This window comes from Silurus meridionalis, chromosome 2 (genome assembly GCF_014805685.1).
Source record: "Silurus meridionalis isolate SWU-2019-XX chromosome 2, ASM1480568v1, whole genome shotgun sequence".
NCBI classification, from domain to species: Eukaryota; Metazoa; Chordata; class Actinopteri; order Siluriformes; family Siluridae; genus Silurus; species Silurus meridionalis.
The window spans coordinates 30949183-30969039 of record NC_060885.1 but is presented as its reverse complement, the minus strand read 5'-3'; the positions used below and the strand labels follow the sequence as shown (position 1 = coordinate 30969039).

General features: G+C 39.3%; 2 protein-coding genes across 3 annotated transcripts in view; one reads left to right on the top strand and one right to left on the bottom strand.

Moving 5' to 3' along the window:
* Nucleotides 1-1717: 1717 nt before the first annotated feature.
* LOC124394348 (eukaryotic translation initiation factor 3, subunit 6 interacting protein) lies at nt 1718-6961 on the bottom strand. The gene is made up of 15 exons (XM_046862489.1): nt 6808-6961; nt 6220-6262; nt 5851-6064; nt 5687-5766; nt 5475-5536; nt 5324-5393; nt 5170-5243; nt 4829-5000; nt 3874-4028; nt 3549-3719; nt 3305-3438; nt 3047-3220; nt 2595-2784; nt 2338-2418; nt 1718-2010 (listed from the first exon to the last, which is right to left on the bottom strand). Exons 1-15 carry the CDS (start codon nt 6832-6834, stop codon nt 1939-1941), a joined length of 1719 nt encoding a protein of 572 aa, XP_046718445.1. The 5' UTR covers nt 6835-6961; the 3' UTR covers nt 1718-1938.
* Nucleotides 6962-8379: 1418 nt separating this feature from the next.
* Nucleotides 8380-19857, top strand: part of smoc2 (SPARC related modular calcium binding 2) — a 33773-nt gene continuing 22295 nt past the window's right edge. The window contains exon 1 of one of the 2 annotated variants that reach the window (XM_046876967.1): nt 8380-8662. In XM_046876967.1, the coding sequence (XP_046732923.1) occupies nt 8573-8662 (90 nt within the window). In that variant the 5' untranslated portion in view covers nt 8380-8572. The remainder of the gene's footprint in view (nt 8663-19857) is intronic. The other variant, XM_046876973.1, reaches the window with a different exon arrangement.

Here is a 19857-nt window from a genome sequence, read left to right as displayed (position 1 = left end):
AAGCAGAAAGATATGAATTTAAAATACTTTGTATCTATCAAGCTTTTTTTTTAATTCAGTAAATAAAAAACAAAAAGAGACAAAACTATTAAGTAACAAAGTATATGCATACATACTGTTAAATGTTTTTGTTAGAAAAATTAAAGATGTGTACATCCCAAAAACAGTTTACACCCAAATTGTTATGTTGAAAATCTCATTTGTATACTGTAGACCTGTAACTAAGAGCTGCTGTACTCATATAGACTCATTCACAATATGCTCAGACTGAATATACAGTACCAGTTAAGAGTCTGGACAACCATTTTGAGCCACTTTTGAAATATAGATGCCGAGAAATTGGATCTCTAATGAATGATGAACTTTTCAGCTTTATCAAGGGAAGGAGGGGGAAAAAAGGAAAAAAAAAGGAGGAAAAGAAAAACAGTGTGCCATGCATGTGTGTTTCTTGTTAAAAATATCAAGACATTGATTAAAAAAAAAAAGGAAAAAAAAGTCTGGACACACCTTTTCAGTGGTTTACTGTATATTATTATTTATGTATGTATTTATATATTTTATTATTCATTATTTATTATTATTTATGTATTATTTCCAACATTGTGTATTAATACTGAAGGCATCGACACTATGAAAGAACACGTATGTAGTAAACAAAAAAACGTGTTAAACAACCCAGATTTTCCACATTTAGCTTTGATAACAGCTTGGAAAACTCATGGTATTCTCTCATCAGATTCTCGAGATACTTACCTGGAATGCCTTTTGGTTCACGAGTGTGCCTTGAGTTCATTTGTGACATTATGGCAAGAAATGATGCAGTTGCCATTAAACACTATAACAAAACAGGCTCTTATGTTGACCGTCCCAGGAAGGGAAACACTTTTGTTGTTGATTCCATGTGTTCTTTCATGGAGGTGGTATCTTAGTGGTTAATGCATCAGACTTTGGATCTGAAGGTCATGAGTTCAGTCCCAAACTCACCAGGCTGCCACACCTGGGCCCCTGAGCAAGACCCTCAACCGCACAGCTGCTCAGTTGCACTGATAATATAGCCTTTTGGATATGGGTGTCTGCCAAATGCCATAACTGTAAATCTATCCTAAGTTTTGATTTCTTCAGTTTTATATGTTCAATGTTAAAAATAAATAAAAAATTAGAGAAAATCCACTGAAGATGGTGTCTACCATTTGTTGTTTTAGTATGCCATCTGGATGAGTAATGATTTATAATTCCAATATCTGTTGTCATTTAGAACAGACTAGATTTCAGTTTTGGTATCCTGGTGTCCCCCAGTGTCTTCTAAAATAGTTTTTCCTCATCACTTTGCCCTCTGGTTTGTTTATTTCTGACTTAAATCTGCTTTGTGACAATATGCATTGTTAAAAGTGCTGTACACGTTAAAAACTGATTTAAAATTAATAGTGCTGTGACATTTCTTTTAGAAATTTGTGGAGTCCACAAATAGAGTTGATCTGGATTCATATTGCTGTCGATCAAAAGGGTGTAACTTGAAATTATGGTATGTTGCACGAATAAAACCTCGTTTTCAAATCCTTGATGTAGAACTCTGAATTTGTCCTAAAAATTGCCATTGCATTTGTTTCATAAAGTATTAACTTGTAAATGATGTAACTGTAAATTACACCCAATTTCCCATTGGTTGATGAATAAAATAAAGAATAAGACATTGGGTAGAAAAACAAGAGGAAAAAAATGTATGTAACGTCAACTTTATTTTTTTCCAGCCCAAAAAAAGACTCTTCAAGAGGAAAATGCTGGAGGTTGGAAAAAAAAATAAAGCTGGACACCAAATCTTCATCCTCCATGAGAAAAGGTAGGCTTCTCATCTTTTGTCAAAGTTGGGTTAATGCACCTTCTGCTGAAGCTGCAGTACAAGGATAATAATAATAATATAAAATTATTTAGCGAGCACTGTTATGATCGTGATGTGGCGCTGGTGGAGCTTGGGGTGCCGGTTGCAGACATTTTCTTCAGGGTGCGATTCAGCTAAAAAAAAAAAAAAAAAAAAAAAAGAAAGAAAAAAAAATTACATATAAAAAAACCCAGAATTAAAATTTTTTTTTTCCGAGCTAAACAAAAATTTTGATTGTAGTTTGTCTTTTACAGATTATATTATAGATCAGACACAGACTTCAATTCATGTCAAAACTAAAAACAAAATTTCTCAAACAGCTTTAAAATAACGTGTGCATGAAAAGTGAATTGGCTTGCATTCACACGTTACCCTCCTTCTGCTGTGCCATAAAACCATGAAAATAAACTCCACATCAACAGATCAATAAAGGTATGAAAAGGTTTTAAAAAAAAACTAACTTCTTCAAACTTGTGGATCTGCCGAATAAAGAAGTCTCCGTAACGGCGGGCCACCTTCGTATCTGCAATGTGGATCATGTCCTGAAGGCAGAAGTTAAAGATGTTAATTTTTTCTTCTCCAGTCGAAAAACAAGCCATATGATAGACACTTTTTTTAAATATAATTTTTGAGTGATTATCCATACCAGCATGGCGTGATGCTTAAATATGTGATTGCTGGCAACTCATCATTTTCAAATGCGCACACACACACACACCTTGTCGATATAGAAGTCGACCTCTGAGGCTGACTGGAACTCTCCGTCCAGCGCCGAGATGCCGCTGGTCCACACCAGGTTCTTCATCTTGTGCTTGAATACGAGCAGCTGAATGCGGAACTCCTGCTCGGACATGTCCAGAAATCCGGCCAGCTTGGCCACGGGCATGGTGGTGTAGAGCTTTAGGAAACTGCAGGCAACAAACAGAACCATGATTAAATCCATAGCACGAGAGACAAACATGGCAGCCATAACTACTCAATTGTGCTACCGTTAATTTATATATATTATTATATATCCATGCGATGTAATATATTGCAGACAAAGTTATTTCTGGCTAAATAAACGTAGTGGCAAAAGTTTTTAATACACAATGATCTAGCGAAGATATTCCTTGCTCCTTTTCAAAACATGGCGTCCATGTTCCTGAAGAACAACATATGGAGACACACCTGCGGATGGTGGAGAGCTGAGCCTGCTGCTGGACCTCCTCTGCGAACACTTTGAGCTGCTGCTGGAATGGTTCTTTGTGATAATTCGGGTGTACGTTGTCGTAATTGGGGACGACGGGCGACAGGAACTTGGGGCAGGCGAAGCTGAACAGCTCCTCGAACACCTGCAGGTCTCTGAAGGTATCGGGACGAAACGCTGGTCAACACAAGTGGCTACAGTTCTATCGCTTTAAAGTCGACGCAAAGCGTTTGGCTCACCCTTTCTGCATGCGCAGCATCTTGTCTCCGTATTTCTCTCGCAGCTGCGTGTGGATGCTCTCGTCGATCCTCATGGGGTACATGGTCAGTGCGATGGCCAGCAGCCCATGCATCTGCTCGTTCTGCTTGTTAATCTGGAAACGAACGTTCACCACGCATCCAGTTATACAATGTGTCCTTGTCGGTTCATCGCTAAGCTTGAAAATGCAAATTAAATATTTAGACGAAATATTTCAAGACTGACCATCTCGTATTTGTATGTGGACCTCTGGAACATGTTCCTGGTCCTCTGGATGTAGAGTAAGATGTTGGCGAAGACACGAATGGCATCCTGGTAGCGGCGCATCATCAGATAGGCGAAACCCACGTAGTAATAGGTGGTGATCTGGCACTCGGGTACGCGTGAATACATGCTCTGCGTGGAAAGAGAGGAAAAGGCAGGATCAATACAAATCCATGGTTCTGACCAGATTGAGCCACAAGAAATTCTTTGACCTGATTTGAGCCACTATGCCTTTCTGACCCGACAGACGTACTACACCTGAACACGCTCTCTGAACAACTCTTACCTTCTTGTTGAGTTCGATGTTCTCCAGGACCTTGATGGCCTGGTAGTAATCCCCCAGCAAGGAGTGCAGCCTCAGCAAGCCCACTAAGCTGAAGTAGCCCAACATCTTGTACAGAGAGTGACGGCCATACTCTCCAGCCACGCTCTCTGGGTCTCCTAGTACACAGTTATCAAATACACATGGGTCAAAATGTAAAATTGCAGAAGGCAAAATGAAACTTTCTATAAGAACTTCATCTTGGGAAATATGCCAAGTTGGAAAAAGGAATTTAAGGGGAATTAAAAAAAAATTGGGAAATTCATATTAACCGTATCATATAAAAAACATAAATATGGCCATATTTGGTCATAAGCTGACATGCATGCAAAATAATACACATTTTAGCAAAAGTTTTGATTTAAGACTTGATTTCATCGTTTAGTTTCATTTTGTAAGGAAGTACTCAACAAATGTATGTAATTTACGTGAAAATGGTAGACATTTTTCTGACGTTATTTTGTGTGCATTAGTTATGGAGGAATGCACAAGGCATGTAGGAGGACATGTGATGGATGAATATGCAGAGTAAAAATGGCCTTGAATCTGGTTGTTTTAACCAAAATTATCCAGCAAAAATTTTTCCCCAAGTTCTCCTTTATATCCTAACCAGCAATTTTGTAAATTCCCATATATTCCTTTTAATTCCCATTAAAAGTTCTTGAAAATTCCCAGAATTTTGCATCTAGTCAACCCTTGTTGTTCTGAATGACACCACAGAGTGAGATCATAAATCATGAAAATATACACCCAGTGTGTGTTGGAAGAATGTTCAGTGTGCGAAGGTTGTGCCGAGTCCTTTGATGAGAACAGGTCAGTTCTTTTTTGATTGCTTATGTCATGTTTTATTAACAGTTATCACTATTGACCAGAAGGAATTTCTCTTTGGAATCTGCCCCGGCAGCCCAAATGCCCTCACCTCCGCTGGTGTAGATCTCCAGCTGGCGGTTGATGTTGCTCTTGTCCACCAGCGAATGCAGCACGTTCAGCACACTGTGCACGTTCCAGATCTTTGGGTTGTTCCTCAGGAAGTCAATCTCCTCCTCTGACTTCTTGGCTGTTTTGCAGCGGTACTGGCTAAATGACTGGAACTAAAATAAAAAGATAAAATCGTTTGGTAATTAATTATTGAACATTAATAAGACAATGCAAAAAGCATGTTGCTCTTATTGGTTAGAGGTGGACTAATACCCATGGAACTGGTTTTGTTATTGTGGATTGAGAGTGAACACGAGGCGAGTCGACAGATTTTTGACTTACTTGATAGATGAACTCATCGATAATATCCCAGAGCCACTGGTTGGGAAGCTCCAATGGTGCAGGACCATCAGCATCTAATCAATATAAATCACAATTGCTTTGTTTGGCAACTGATTAGCGAACACGGAAAATTCTGAAATGCACAAGGACTTACTGAGGATGTAGTTGAAGAGATTGCAATAATTGTAGTAGGATTCAAATCTCTGGTCAAGTGTTGGGCCACCCTAAAGAAAACATCAACTTAAATATTAATAAAATAAATAAATAAATAAAATCCACAGCAAAATGAACTCCAGAGCACTTACGCTGACTTTGGCATAAATGTGACGGTAGTAAAGCTCCTTGTAGAGGATCAGAAAAACAGCGTCTGCCATTAAAAACATATATAGATGGTTTATTAAACGTATTAATAAGATCAGCGATCAGGTAGCAAAAGTGTTTCTTGCATCTAGCATTAATAATTCAGTACATTTTCACATCTCAGTTTTATAAAACAACAAAATGATCAAGAGCTTACCGTTTCCCACTAAGGAAGCAATTGCTTCCGCCTCTGGCCATGGAGACGTCTTGAAGAAACGATCTGTCAGCTTATTCCAGCTGTCGACCAAATAAAACGTGATAAATATTTCCCCTGTTAAAATCTAACGCTGTAAGAAAAAAAAAACCTTTCCTGAATTTTACCTGTTCTCATAAACATCCTGGATCTCGTAGATCTTCTGTTCGATGCTCTCGCTGGAGACGCGGTTGGCCTGCAGCTCGTACACCTTCTGGTCAATCAGGTCAGAGATGGTCTTGTGGAAGTACTGCAGAAAGTTCTTGATCACCTCGGGGATGACGTGGTACGTCTGCTGGTGCTCGTACTGTCGCTCGAACGCCAGATCGGCTTTGGGATCACCTGCAGACACGAGGGTTAGGGGTTAATGGTGCTGCAGCCCAAATAGAGATCTTTTTCATTTTGACTTGTATGATGGAGAAGCCCCAAAGTATAGACCACATGTTGGATCTGAGATAATGTATTATCAGAGAAACAGATGTAGCGTAGGCACTCACCAGTATGAAGCGAGTCATATTCACTGTAGCTGTAGGGCTCATACTGAGAGAGAAAAAAAAATATGATTATGCTTTATTATAAATATTATTATACATATTTATAAATAAATATCTTTATTATAAACCAGCACGCCGCTGAATAATAACCGGTTATGGCGAATATGTTAATTAGAAATGCAAAGTATTTGCAGTACATTTGAATACGCGTAAATGTAAACGTATTTTCATTTTGATTTTAGTACATTCTCGCTCTCTCCATATTGTTAACGTTATTTACTTCCCCACCCGTTCTCCACAAGATCTCGCTTCATAAAGCAGGATTGGATACTCCACCAGCCAAGCTGCTTTCTGAATGGACATTTAAGTCTATACAAATGACTACACCAATCATATTAACAGTTCCGGGTATTATTAACCAATCCGAGCGTGGAGGCGGGACTTGCCGGAATAGAGGAAGGTAAAAAAAAAAAAAAGGATAAAAATGGCTGAAAATGCTACGTTCACTGAAAGATCGTGGACTTTAAAACGTTACAGTTTCTTTTTAAACAGAGCGAGAGCTAAAATGATAGATAAGTAATAAAATCTTACTTCCTCCTCCTCGTTTGGGTAAGACATGATGAAGCACCGGGTTAAATGCTAACGCGTAAAAACCGAATGCTACAGGCGCGAGCACGCACGAACCACCGGCAGCGGGACGAAAAAGGAAGCGCAGGGACCCTGACTTCCGGCGATGGAGAGGCTGGGTGACGCGCAAAGCATTGTGGGATAGTGAGTGGAGGATTGAATGTAATAATAATAATAATAATAATAATAATAATAATAATAATAATAATAATAATATTAATAATAATAATGGTGATGATCAGAATAAATAAAAAATAGGTATCGGTATTTATGAATTTATTTGTTTGTTTGCTTCAAACTTCCAAGAACATGATATTAAAAAGTTTGATGAATTCTTGCTGAATTAATTAATTATTTTCTTGAAAACAAACAAACAAACAAACAAACAAACAAACAAACAGCGGTAGTCTGTAGTAATATTTTCTCCAGCTGCGTTAAAGAAAACGTAGTACTAAAGTGCTACCTCCAGAGGGCGCCATATGTCCGTGTTTCATTTCATTATTTTAAAACGCTCAAATGTCTATCTATCTATCTATCTATCTATCTATCTATCTATCTATCTATCTATCTATCTATCTATCTATCTATCTATCTATCTATCTATCTATCTATCTATCTATCCAATTAGATAATTAAATATTGATAATTAAATAAGAAAGAAAGGAAGAATAAGAGAAAGAAAGACAGACAGAAAGCTGTCTGAAAGAAATCAAAAACAGCATCACGTTTCTGTTTTATCTCATTATTTTTCGTAATAATTTTGCATAACCCGAATAGCACTATTATTTAAGGAAGATGGTTTCGAAAGTCTATTATCATCATCCTCATCATCATCATGAGAGAAAAAAATGAAAGAAAGAAAGAAAAAAAGAAAGCAAGAAAGGAAGAAAGGAAGGAAGGTATGCTTTGTGGGTTCTCTAATTAGTCACGTTAAAGAATGTGCAAGATTGGAGCTCATATAGAGGAACCTTCAAGAACAAACTAAAGAACTTGAAAGTCTTCTACATTCTAAATGGAGAAGAAAACACATTAATAGAATAGATAAAGGACATTGGAAGCATTTTTTAATGGGGGAAACAGTCTGGATCTTTCAAGAAAAACTGAACAATCCATTGAAAAATATAGGCAATAATATTAATAATATTAACATAAATTAATAAGTTCAGTTATCATTATATGAATAATTCATGAACACTACTACTCATCTGTCTCCATGTCTGTGTGTGTGTTGTTTCACTATGTCCCAGTAGTGTCCTAGTTAGTTGTATATTTTTGCATTATCCTGTGTTATTGTATGTTGCTTTATGGACCACCTTGGTTCTGGGGGAACGTTATTTTTTTACTGTATAAGGCTGAAACGCTAATAAATGCCTACTTGACTTGGCACATGAGAGGAGAAGCCACTCAGTACTTTGCGTTTCCAGCATCCATGAAAAGAATAGAAAAAACTCTCATCCTTTCGATAAGGTCTCACACAGGGGAGAGAGAGAGAGAGAGAGAGAGAGAGAGAGAGAGTCAGGGGGGAGTGATTGTATGTAAAGGCAGTGTGCAGTCTCAGTCCAGCGCATCACTCCGCTCAGGTTCCTGCTGCGCAAAAGCACTGCGCATTTACTCCAAGACTTTCAGACACCAGCTTCACCTGCGACCAGACACAAGGCGGATTGTGCTTGTTGCTGCAGGAGCGTCATTGAGAAGAAAGTGAACTTTAGGAGAGATTTTGGGAGTCAGGATGCGGGATTCTGTGCTGCTGCTGTTGCTGCTGCTGCTGGTGGTGTTCGGGTTTCAGGAGGCGCGCGCGCAGAAACTCTCCGCGCTCACGGTGAGTCCAGGACGCGCAAACGGTGGAGGTGATGATGATGATGATGTTGATCACATTTTTTGTAAAGGAAAGTGTAAAAAACAAACATACATGAGATCTTCTTTAAAAATGTCATGGTCATAGTGCTGATTTTTGCTGAGAATATCCATGCACAGAATGCTTGCTACATAAACTCAAATGCATGCTGCAACACGGATTTAATAGGATTTAGCAACTAATTGTTGTTTTTTTCCATAAAGAAAGGCGTTGCTAAGGATTATGATCTTGATAAATGTGCATATGATGAGCACCAAACAGTTGTAGGATTACATACGGTCTTAAAGAACAACCAAAGTACCTTCAGCAGCTCTGTTGGAAAATGTCTTGGAGAACCTGATGATGAAAACTTGTAGATGAGATATTGAGAATCTGTTTTCTTTTTAACTTTGCATGAAAGCACACATAGATCATTAAAAATTAAGAGGTGCATGGGACAGTGAGGAGGATGATGATGTTGGCAATAGAAGTAATCACCAATAGTTCCAATCTAATAGTTATAAGAACTCGATAATATTTTCTATGAAGATAACACCAAACTATGAATACATTCATGCCACACAACCCTGCACAAGGTGTTGTATTTAAAAATGCATTACATGCCACCTTGATATTCTATAAATCATGGAAGAATTTGTCTATACATAAGTACATAATGGTTATTATCATCATCATCATCATCATCATTATACTGAAAAAAAGCATGCTGGTGCAGGTAAACTGTATAATGATGTTGACAGTGGTAGCCTCGTCTCATCAAAAATCATCTTTTTTTTTATAATTTATACTTCAGGTATTTATCATGCCTGTAAAAATGTATCAAGAAAACAATATATGTCTGAGTGTATTTCACATAAAAAGAACATTAGGAGTTATAGAGTTGTGGTCACACAGCACCTCACAGAGTCCCAGTTATTGTCTGTGTGAAGTTTTGTACGTTCCCGGGATTCCTCAGGGTTCTCAGGTTTCCTCCTACATCCCATAGGTTACCTGGCTAAGCTATATTTCCACTAGGCGTGAATGTGTGTGAGAGTGTGTGTGGTGCCCTGCAATGGACTGGTGTCCCCTGTTGGGTGTATTCTCGTGTATTCTCGCCTTTTGACCAGTGTTCCCAGACTGGAATCCAGATCCACACCCACACTGTCCCAGATCAAGACAAATGAATGAATGAAAAGTTTATATTATGTTGTTGTTTGTTGCTGCTGCTAATGACGCACTCAAACTATGTACCCGATATGTAATATTAATATATCAGTGGACTTCTTACGATAAATGTGGTGCCATTTCAAAGTCAGAACACCGACACCTTTTTATAGCACGCTTTTAAAATGTTGAGATTGTTAAAAAAAATAAATAATAAAAAATCCGTTTTCTTGTATATAATAGTTCTTTGCTGTGTATCAAGTAAAGACAGCATGAATGTTTCCTTTTGCTCCGAATAAATTTTCAGTGTTTCGGATGGCACTGAGTCTCGAGAAATTCTCATTGTGCAACCCCAGTCCAAGCTTATACTTTGGTCAGCATGTGTTATTGTGAGGACGTTATTTTTAGGCCACTGAATATGGCATGCATTTCGAGGACTGCTCGAGCAGCCAAGATTTTTATGTAGGTGCTGAAAATCAGGGTCGTTCCGGAACGTCACTAGCTGGTGAGAAACGCAGAGAGCACCTACAACTTTGGCCAAAAAACTTGAAAAAAAAAAAAGGAGTTTCAAATTAAACTTTACACCGTGCAACGTAAAAAACACACCACAGGTGCACTATCAGTACATATCCTCCTGACGCCAGGACTTGGCACGGCCTAATGTACCTGTCCACTGCCTGGAACAGTGTGAGATTCACAGTCTTGCCAAATATGTAACAGCTTCTGCGGCCAGCGGCGTGTACACACACACACACACACACACACACACACACACACACACACACACCCAGCCTGTTGACTGCGGGAAGCCGCTCATCATTACCCAGTAGCCACCAGAGACCAGCCTATGGGAGCAAGGAGCAGGAACAGAGATGGCTTTGATAGAGAAGCTCGCCTGAGCACTTATGGCAAACCAATACTATGTGTGTGCCAGTGCGCTTTAACATGTCAGTGGAGGAATAGGAAATAGCCCACTTTATAATCCATAAATGTTGGTAAGCAGTCAATATTTGTACCAGTTTGACAGGCTTTCACATATACTAAATTCTTTAGTCTGAACAAGTTGTAATTTTCACCTTCTGGTCTTATTTGGGTCTTTAAACATAATCAATTATATACAATATTTAGACACATGGTGTCGATTTCGAGTCAATCTTGGGCTTATCTCTGTTTTCCATCTAGTTCTACTCTGTCAGCTCTGTACAAATCTATGTGTTGAATGTTTTCCTAGAGCCAGTCTGCGTATTTGGTGTGGTTTTTGCATCTTGGGGGATTTGGAAAGGGGGGCATTGCTGGTATTGAATGTGTCGAACTGGCGCTGATGTGGGTTGTTAACACCATGGCCAGAGATACAGTGACTGTCAATGTTTTCCCCACACTGGCATCTGTGCCCCCGCTGGTCTGTGCCAGGCCAGCTATCCATGAATCGAGGGCCTTTGGCAATTCGGTCTCAAGGGGCATCTACGGGACTGTGCATATTTGCTGGGGGAAAAAGTACAAAATCGCCCAAGAGTTGGACAGGAGAGGGGAGAAAATAAACTGCTGAGATCCTGCAGAGTTTTTGGTCCGCACTTCGCACAATTCGCAGTCTGCGCCAGGGCAAGCCAATTTCACAGCAATAAAGTAGAATTGGTTTCTTAAGTCGTCCTGTTTTAACAGTACAGATCATTTTACAGGTTGGACCAGAGACAACACTCTGGAAGAAATATCAACAGTGTTGATTCTATCCAAGACTGTGAATTTGTTCAGGAGACTTAGAATACACTGGTGATCACATGACTTCCTTCCAAATTTAACAAATGGCCTTGTATCTGGATTTACCTTTCATACTCGGAATAAGGTCCATAATCATACTTCTCGTAGTCCACCGAGTTGGAATCTTGCAATAAGTTTGGATTTTGTAGTACACTTTGGTTTTTTTTTCAATATTTTTGTGGTTTTGTGCACTTAGGTTGAGAGGGATGCAATATTTGTTATACCCTGCTAATCACTGTGACAATCATGGGCATCTAAGTGCTTGTATGCAGAAGAGAGCAGATAGCATGTTCCTCTGAGTATTTTACTCTGCCATGTGGAGCAACATTAGCACTAGATCAAAAAAATTTGCCCTCAGGTCTCAGATTGATCAGCACTCTAAAATAAATGTCTACCATTGAGGGTACAATCCCAACAAAAATGGTACACGTTAGTAATTAAGGAATTACCATCCTACTGAGATATCAAACCAGCCCAACGCACATGTATGAGCATGTGTGTAAACGAGAACGCAGAAGAATGTGTGGTGTCAGCCGGGAAGCCGTGTGATTTAGGGGTTAGGTCTAGCGCTGCTGCCCTCAGCCTCATTATTTGCGGGCCATGAAAAGATGCCTCATGACCAAATGTTAACAAATAGCTTGGGATAGTTAACTGCGCTCCCTACTTGCAACCAGGAATGTGGGAGGCAGCGCTGCATTGTGCAGACACTCTCACTGCATTCTTGCTCGTGCCTGCACACACGCATACATTCACACTCAGACTCTGCCTTATCAGACATTCAGGACGTCTCTGACCTTCAGACCTTTAGTTCCCGCAAGTTCCTTGAACTTATACACGAAGGGGATTGCTGTTATTAGAAAAATAATCAATGTTGGCATGGTGTGTTGCAGCCTGAGTGAAAGCAGAGTTACTGATACTGATATTCAGGAACAGATATTCAATGTTGTGGAACATCCAGGAAACAGGTTTGTTCCTGTTATTACTTACTTTATAGCAGCTTTATACAGTCGTTCCTACTCCAGATTGTGTTCTTTTTCTGGATTGAGGTTGATAAGCCAAGAAAATATCGTTATCAAAAAAATAGGATGGACTAATACTAGAGACTCCTTCCATAGTTGTTAAAAACTTTAGAAAAGTTCAACTGAGGATATTTATTTAAACCTGTAATTTGTAAAGAAAATGTATCCACACCTCCTGACTAATCAGAATCGAGAATAAAACTGCAATGTAGCACTGATCATACCCTCAGGTTTAATTGAAATTGATGAAACCTGTCAAATTATGCATCGTAAGACCACGAATTACAAACAAATAATTATTTTACAACCTTCAGATTTTTCTGAGAACAGACGGAAAATTGTATAGTCTAAAACTGACTTATGATGCGTGAGTGAGTGATTGCACAGTCATGGCTTTCATATCGCAAATATATAATTTTATATTTATATATCTACCTTGGTACAGTATAGGATTGAAAGAGAGCATGCATTCAGCCCAGCATTTCCCATCACTACACGGCTGTCCCTTTGTTTTTTCGCTAGTTCCATCCTTCTTCAAGGTGTTAAACTGCTGTTGATAGCTGTCTCTTCATACTACAATCACAATTTTGTCTACACATTTCACCACATTTCCACATTGAGTTACTATATTGCACAGCATGACTCGTGAAGGAGAACAGCTCTGGTATATTTTTCTAACTCGTAGACAGACGTATCAGTGTTATTCTGGTTTTGAAAAGTCACCGAGAGCGGATTCTGTTTTGTTTAGTTTTGTGGGAATAATCTGCAGGAGATACAGTATGCGGTATTGTTTCAATCACAAATCATGAATGTCTTCTCGGTTTGAACTTGAGCAACTAATGCATGCAAATTCTTTCCATGGCACGTGATTTCTTTTTAACCCATTCAAACGACTTTTGCATATAGCTGATCAAATCTGTGTACGGTTGATTTGATTAATTCAGATTAGAAAAAAACACACATGGAAATGCACCTGTGAAATGCACCTGCACAAACAAAAACATTTGACATTCTTTTGCTCTTTTCTTTCTTCTGACATCTTTTCACAGCAATTAAACACTTTCCCCCCTTTAATAGGCTGGTTAAATGCTGTCACTTTCTTCCTTTTTCACCAAGCTGGGGACTAATGAGTTTGCAGCCAATCCCAGGAAACTTGCAACAGAAGTGCTTCACAAGTCCATACCAGCCATGTTGCTTTCCACCAGTGGCCCCCATTGACCCCTCACAGCTGGGGTGTTAGGGGCAAAAAGAGCGGGGCCCTGGGCCCCTCTGGGGCAGAAAGAGGAGGGGTACCCGGGACCTCTTGTTCTTACTCCGGCTGTATCACTGCACAATGTGCTCTCTGCTGGAAACTGGCCTCCACAATGAGCTTTTTCAGGGCCACAATGCTCCGCTGCCTTGAGGGGGGTAATAGGATTTGGGGTTTGCTATGCTGGTGGGTTCCTGAGAAAGAAATGTATGTAAAAATAGCTTGCGTGCAGCCCTACTCTCCCACACACTCCTTTAAACTGTCCATAATTTTCATCTCTATAGTATACGCCTGGAACAATTCAGCTATAGGCTGAAAGGATCGGCGAACGATAAACAAAACAAGACGAAATGAAAGGAATCGCAGACGGCAAGGTTCAGGAAGGCGCTCATTTCTAAATAAGCAATTATTTTCGTCTCATTTGGTTTGGATGTGTGCCAGAAAAAGACAATAGTAAATCATTAAAGAAGCAGGAGAGAATGTCGGTACCTATGCATCAATGCCAGCTAGCCATTCTTTTGTTATCCTGATACACACTTAAATTCTGTGTGGAATTTTATGATAGAGGGTAAAAATATTTATGATTGGTTACCTCACACACAGGGAAAGAAACAGTCAGCTCTATTCAAATGTACTGTTTGATGAGGATGAATCAAATTGAGACTATAGCGAATCTTCAATCTATTCGCTTAAGCACTCCATTCATTTGCTCTTCCTGTGCTCTTGTTTACAGTGAATGCATTGTGTTCGACGTGAAGAAAAAGCCGAACTCTGGCCTTTCAGAGCCTTAGAGCGAACCGCAAACGATCTGCATTGTATTGCCTCTGTTCTTCGGACCAGTTTGGTGTCATCTGTTTGCTATTCTCTTCGACTGTGGCCTGTCTGTTTGCTATGATAGCCAGCTTGTCCATGCTGGGAGGTAGCAGCGGTTGTCCATTCGTCCTTTTTTCCCCATTCGGGACACTTGCGACCAGCTGTTAAAACTGGAAAATGACAGTGTTTGACAGTCATAGTGGGTGGCTGGAGAATCCCGCAGGGCTCGTGAATGGTTTCACGTCGTAGTCTTGGGTTGGACTTTACTGTCCCCTTTTGTTTCCGGATTGACTAGTTCCAATTGGCCGAGCACTGCGGTGGCCGAAACTGCGAGTTTTATTATCTCCGGCTGAAAAAAAACATAGCAGTCGGTCCTGGGTGACATTCTACTCCTTGATCAGCTGTTGATCTGAGATGATGAGCTTGGGACAGCTAACCCTCATGTTTGGTGGCAGCCTGAGAAAACACTTGGAAATTGAAAAAGTTAATTGGTCATTTTTTACTATACAAAATTGCTGTGCTGAACTTGTTGAAAGTGCATCTTTTTTGTTTTAATTTTTTCCATAAGTTGTATTTAAAATAAATCCAAAGCCTGATTGATCTTAAAAAATCTTTAATACGCCTCGCAGCTCCTGTGTTTTCACCAGTAGAAAGCTCTACCATAGGTGTGGTTGAAATTTTTTGCATTGTGCGAATCAGTGTGAGAGGTGAGAGGGCGTGTGTGATATACCGTGCATTTGACAAATCACAAAAATGTCAGGATCTTCTTTAAGATTTAATATCAAGCTCTCATCTGTAAAGAATAAAAGATTATATACGTATTAATGCATTATATATAAAAATGATTGAAGTAAACATCTATATTCTTATAATAAGCTAATTTTTTTTTACATATATTAAGGCCAGTTTACAAAATGTAAAATAAAAATTTGTGCTGCTCCTTAAATTAATAATTTAAAAACAATAATTTCTCCAGAATTTAAGGGCCTCGTCCCAATTTCGCACCTTCACAAACACAAGCTGGTGCCTGACAACTCCGTCCAGCCTCCCGCCGAGACATTTGACAGCCCAGCCGCGAAAGACGGAGTGAACAGGGCACGAGGGCACAGCTGCGAAGAGAGAGACGGGAGGAAGGGAGAAAGAGAGAGGAAGACAGGACGAGTGCAAACGCGGGAGAAGGGTGAGGGGCCTCGGTGACCTCGGACAGTGGGACACTGTCAGTCAGGAGCTGGAAACACACAGACCCCAAACAGCACTTGCAAAAAGGAGCCGCTTTCATGCACGAGTTAATATTCATTCGTTCCGAAATGGATGAAATTAAGCACAAAAAAGAGGAGTAGAAAAAAGAGGAGGAGGGGTGCAATGCAGGGGAGTGATAGAATTGAGAAGAACTATTGTTCTTTTATTGCCTGGTTTATATTCGGATGAAGTGGAAAAAATGAAAGGAAGGACGGAGAGTTCACGCCGGCCACTTATACACATGAAAGAGAAATTAGCAAGGCGTTTTTTTTTTTTTTTTTTTTAAATAGCCTCAAATTATACATTCAGCACACACACTCATGATAATATACACTAATACACACAGACTCTTATGCTCTTCTTTACCATAAATCCATGTGAGATTTATGGTCAGAGATGACAGAAAAGACGCCCTTCGCCATGGGGCAACTCTTCCCTAAACCTTATTAGTCACCCCTCTGCCAGGTGCAATTCTGTTTAAACACACACACACACACACACACACACACACACACACACACACACACACACACACATATGCTCATTTGTAAACTGTCATGTAGAGCTAATTTTCTGGATGGGCAATGATTTACCCGACAAAGTGTCTGTTTCCTTTCCTCTACTCTGATTTACGACTGAGGTGCGGTGCTGCAGCCTTTGAGGCTCTGAGGCTTTGTGGTGAGGAATTAGTGGTGAAAAGTGAGTCATTTATTTATTTATTTCAAAAGATAGAGAGATTGAAAAGCTCTGCTTGCGGGTTTTTTCCCCCCATTTATAATCACAAACCTTTCTCTTCTCGCTTTAACCCCACACCTGTTGACTCGACTGAGCGTAAGAACTTCATGCCCACTCTTGAATATTTTACAGGAAATGTTACACGGGCGAAACAAAGCGCAGACATGTTCAGAACGGGTCTGTTAAATGTTTCTGTTTGTGCAAGACAGAGAGAGAGAAAGAGAGAGAGAGAGAGAGAGAGAGAGAGAGAGAAACCAAGAGCAAGACAGCTGAGGATGAAATGAAAGATCATCAGCATTGGGCCACAAATATCATCAGCCAGGCTTCCCTTTTCATCTCACATAGACATATATATATATATATATATATATATATATATATATATATATATATATATATATATATATATAGTTTATATCTGTGTATGTGTATATATACTGCATATATATAAACATGCTTTGTGTGTATGATGTGTGTGCCTGCGTGTGAGTGTGAGAGGCAGTGCACAGGTGTGAGACTGACAGACAGACAAAGGCATCACATGTGACCCCCTTTGAATTTTTTCATCTTTGCTTCCCAGGCAAGACAAGGCAGGGATTGAATTTGTGAGTGGCAGCGCACACTGTGTGGATGTTACTCGTATTCACGGTTTGAAAGAGCGATTCACGGCATGGAAAAGTTCGAAGTGAAGGTGGGAGCGGAGAAACGACAATAGGCGAACACCTGCAGTTTGACGAGGGCTTAAAAAAATTAGCCGTTGCTATTATGAAACCATTAGTGCTGAGCCTTACAGAATGGGGTATCATTATAGGCAACAAAAGTACCACTGCTGCTGAGGTAAATGGTACCACCCATGATAGCTATATATTTCTATTTCCAGTCCGTAATGATGTGTACATTGCACTGTGATTCTTTTTAGTAAAGTTTTGTGTAAATATTTGCGTGATCGAAAAGAATTCCAAAAGGATTTACAAAAGTTTGCTTTGTACTTCTATGCATTTATTCATTATATCCATAAATTGCCTGTTAAAAATGCATTTGGTACGTCAACAAAATTCCATTAAAGGCAAAGCTCACTGCTCTACAATGATAAGTATATGGTTATAAAAGTCTTTCTCAGAGAAAAAGACGCAAACGTTTATTTAGACTAATCTGCATGACCATAAAATACGATAAATGGACACATTTTGGTACACCTGACTTTTACAGCCATATGTGGTTCTTTCCTAAAATGTTACCAGAAAGTTGGTGGCCCACAATTGTAGAAGATTAGTCTTTTTCCTTCACTTGAACTAGGATAGCCAAACCTGTTCCAGCATGAAAATGCCTCTGTGCCCAAAGCCAACTCCATGAAGATGTAGTGTACTGGGGTTGGAGTGGAAGATCGTGAGTGAACTGCTGTAGAGCTCTGACCTCAAACCTACCAAGCATCTTTGAGATCAATTGGAATGCTGGACTCCTCACCCTACATCAGTAAATGAATTACACAAATCTCAACAAGCATCTATCTATCTATTTGTCTGTATGTCTGTCTGTCTGTCTGTCTGTCTGTCTGTCTGTCTGTCTGTCTGTCTGTCTGTCTGTCTGTCTGTCTATCTATCTATCTATCTATCTATCTATCTATCTATCTATCTATCTATCTATCTATCTATCTATCTATCTATCTATCTATCTATCATATATTCAACAGTGTAACAGCTGTCAAGTCAAGTACAAAGAAAATGGGTAAACAAAAACACCATTCACAGGACTCCAAGCAGAGAAATTGCTAGTTTTCAATTTCATGTTTTCAAGTTAAATGTCTTATACACCAATTTGCGATTCACATCTAAAGTTTGCAGAAGGAAAAGCAGGATTGTGTGTAAAGCCCCAGCCTCTTCATTACCTGTAATAAATACCGCTGCTGTGTTTTTTGGCATGACACTGCTCTCATGTCATTTTGTTCACTACTTGAGCTTTTGTTTTGGTTTTGGTCCTGTCTCGTTCTCTGTCTTGTCATTTGTCTAATTACCCTTTTGTGTTCACCTATTCTATGTTTTATTTGGTTATTTTTCTACTTTGTTGTCTCATAGGTCCAAGCTTTAGATTTACTATGTCTGGTTTCAAAATTGTCTAAAATCCCCATAAAACAAGACTAAATCATCCATATTGTCCTCACAAGCATCTAAAACCATCTATAAACTGTATATATGGCTTTCTGGATCGTATTCAAACCTGGGTACATTGAGAACACATGCTGGATAAAGAAGTCGTAACACGTTTAACACATGATAAAAGCGAACAGTATCTGCAACCCATTTTGTCCAAAGCTGCCGACGATGAAGAGAAAAAAGACAAACCACAATTATGTGCATGCCAAACCAGGCCGCACGTGTATTATTTACTGCCACAATAGATCTCTTTGACCTTTTGTTAGAATCGATGTTTTCAGATATCCTGCCAGGTCAGATTTTCATTTACATGTAATTCTTTGGCTGACGCTTTTATACGACGAGTGAGGTAGGATACAATGAGAGTCTGTAAAGGAGCTGAAGGTGATGTAAGCAACGACTGACCAGGAACTAGCATGGATAAACAAAGAAAGTTTACACAGTATACAAACCAACATAATCACATAATAAAAGCCCAATAAAGAGCCCCAGTAATAAGGACATGGGATATGATGTATATATTAAGTTATAACACACTACATTTGCAGCTTTTTGAGAAATAAATCTTCATATAGCAGAACTGTTTAGGAAGCTAATTAAGGTTTATGTCCATTCTTCTTAGCTCTCCAAGCCTACTACTGATTCCCTAACGCACATTTTGTCCTGGAATTGAAATAAAAAAAGTTTCAGAATATCCAGGTTTAATTTGGATTTACTTCAAACATTTATTCTGTTTCTCTATGTTGTTGAAAGATTTATTTCCTGTTGTAGCTTCTGACGTTTATGGTCATTTCAACCATATTTATCTGACGCAGTACACGGTAAAATGAGACAACGTTTCTCTATATCAACGTTTCTTTACATCACATAACATAGAGCTACATTAAGTCATGTGCATTGTGTGCAACCTAGTGCAAACTGTGCAAGACAAAAGAGATTGCAAACAGACTACACAAGACAGTGTGGGTCAGATGCACAAAACACATAATTTAGCTATTTTCAGGTTTGGGCAGTTTTCCAGTGAAGCTCAGTGAGATCACATTCAATTGGTCATCT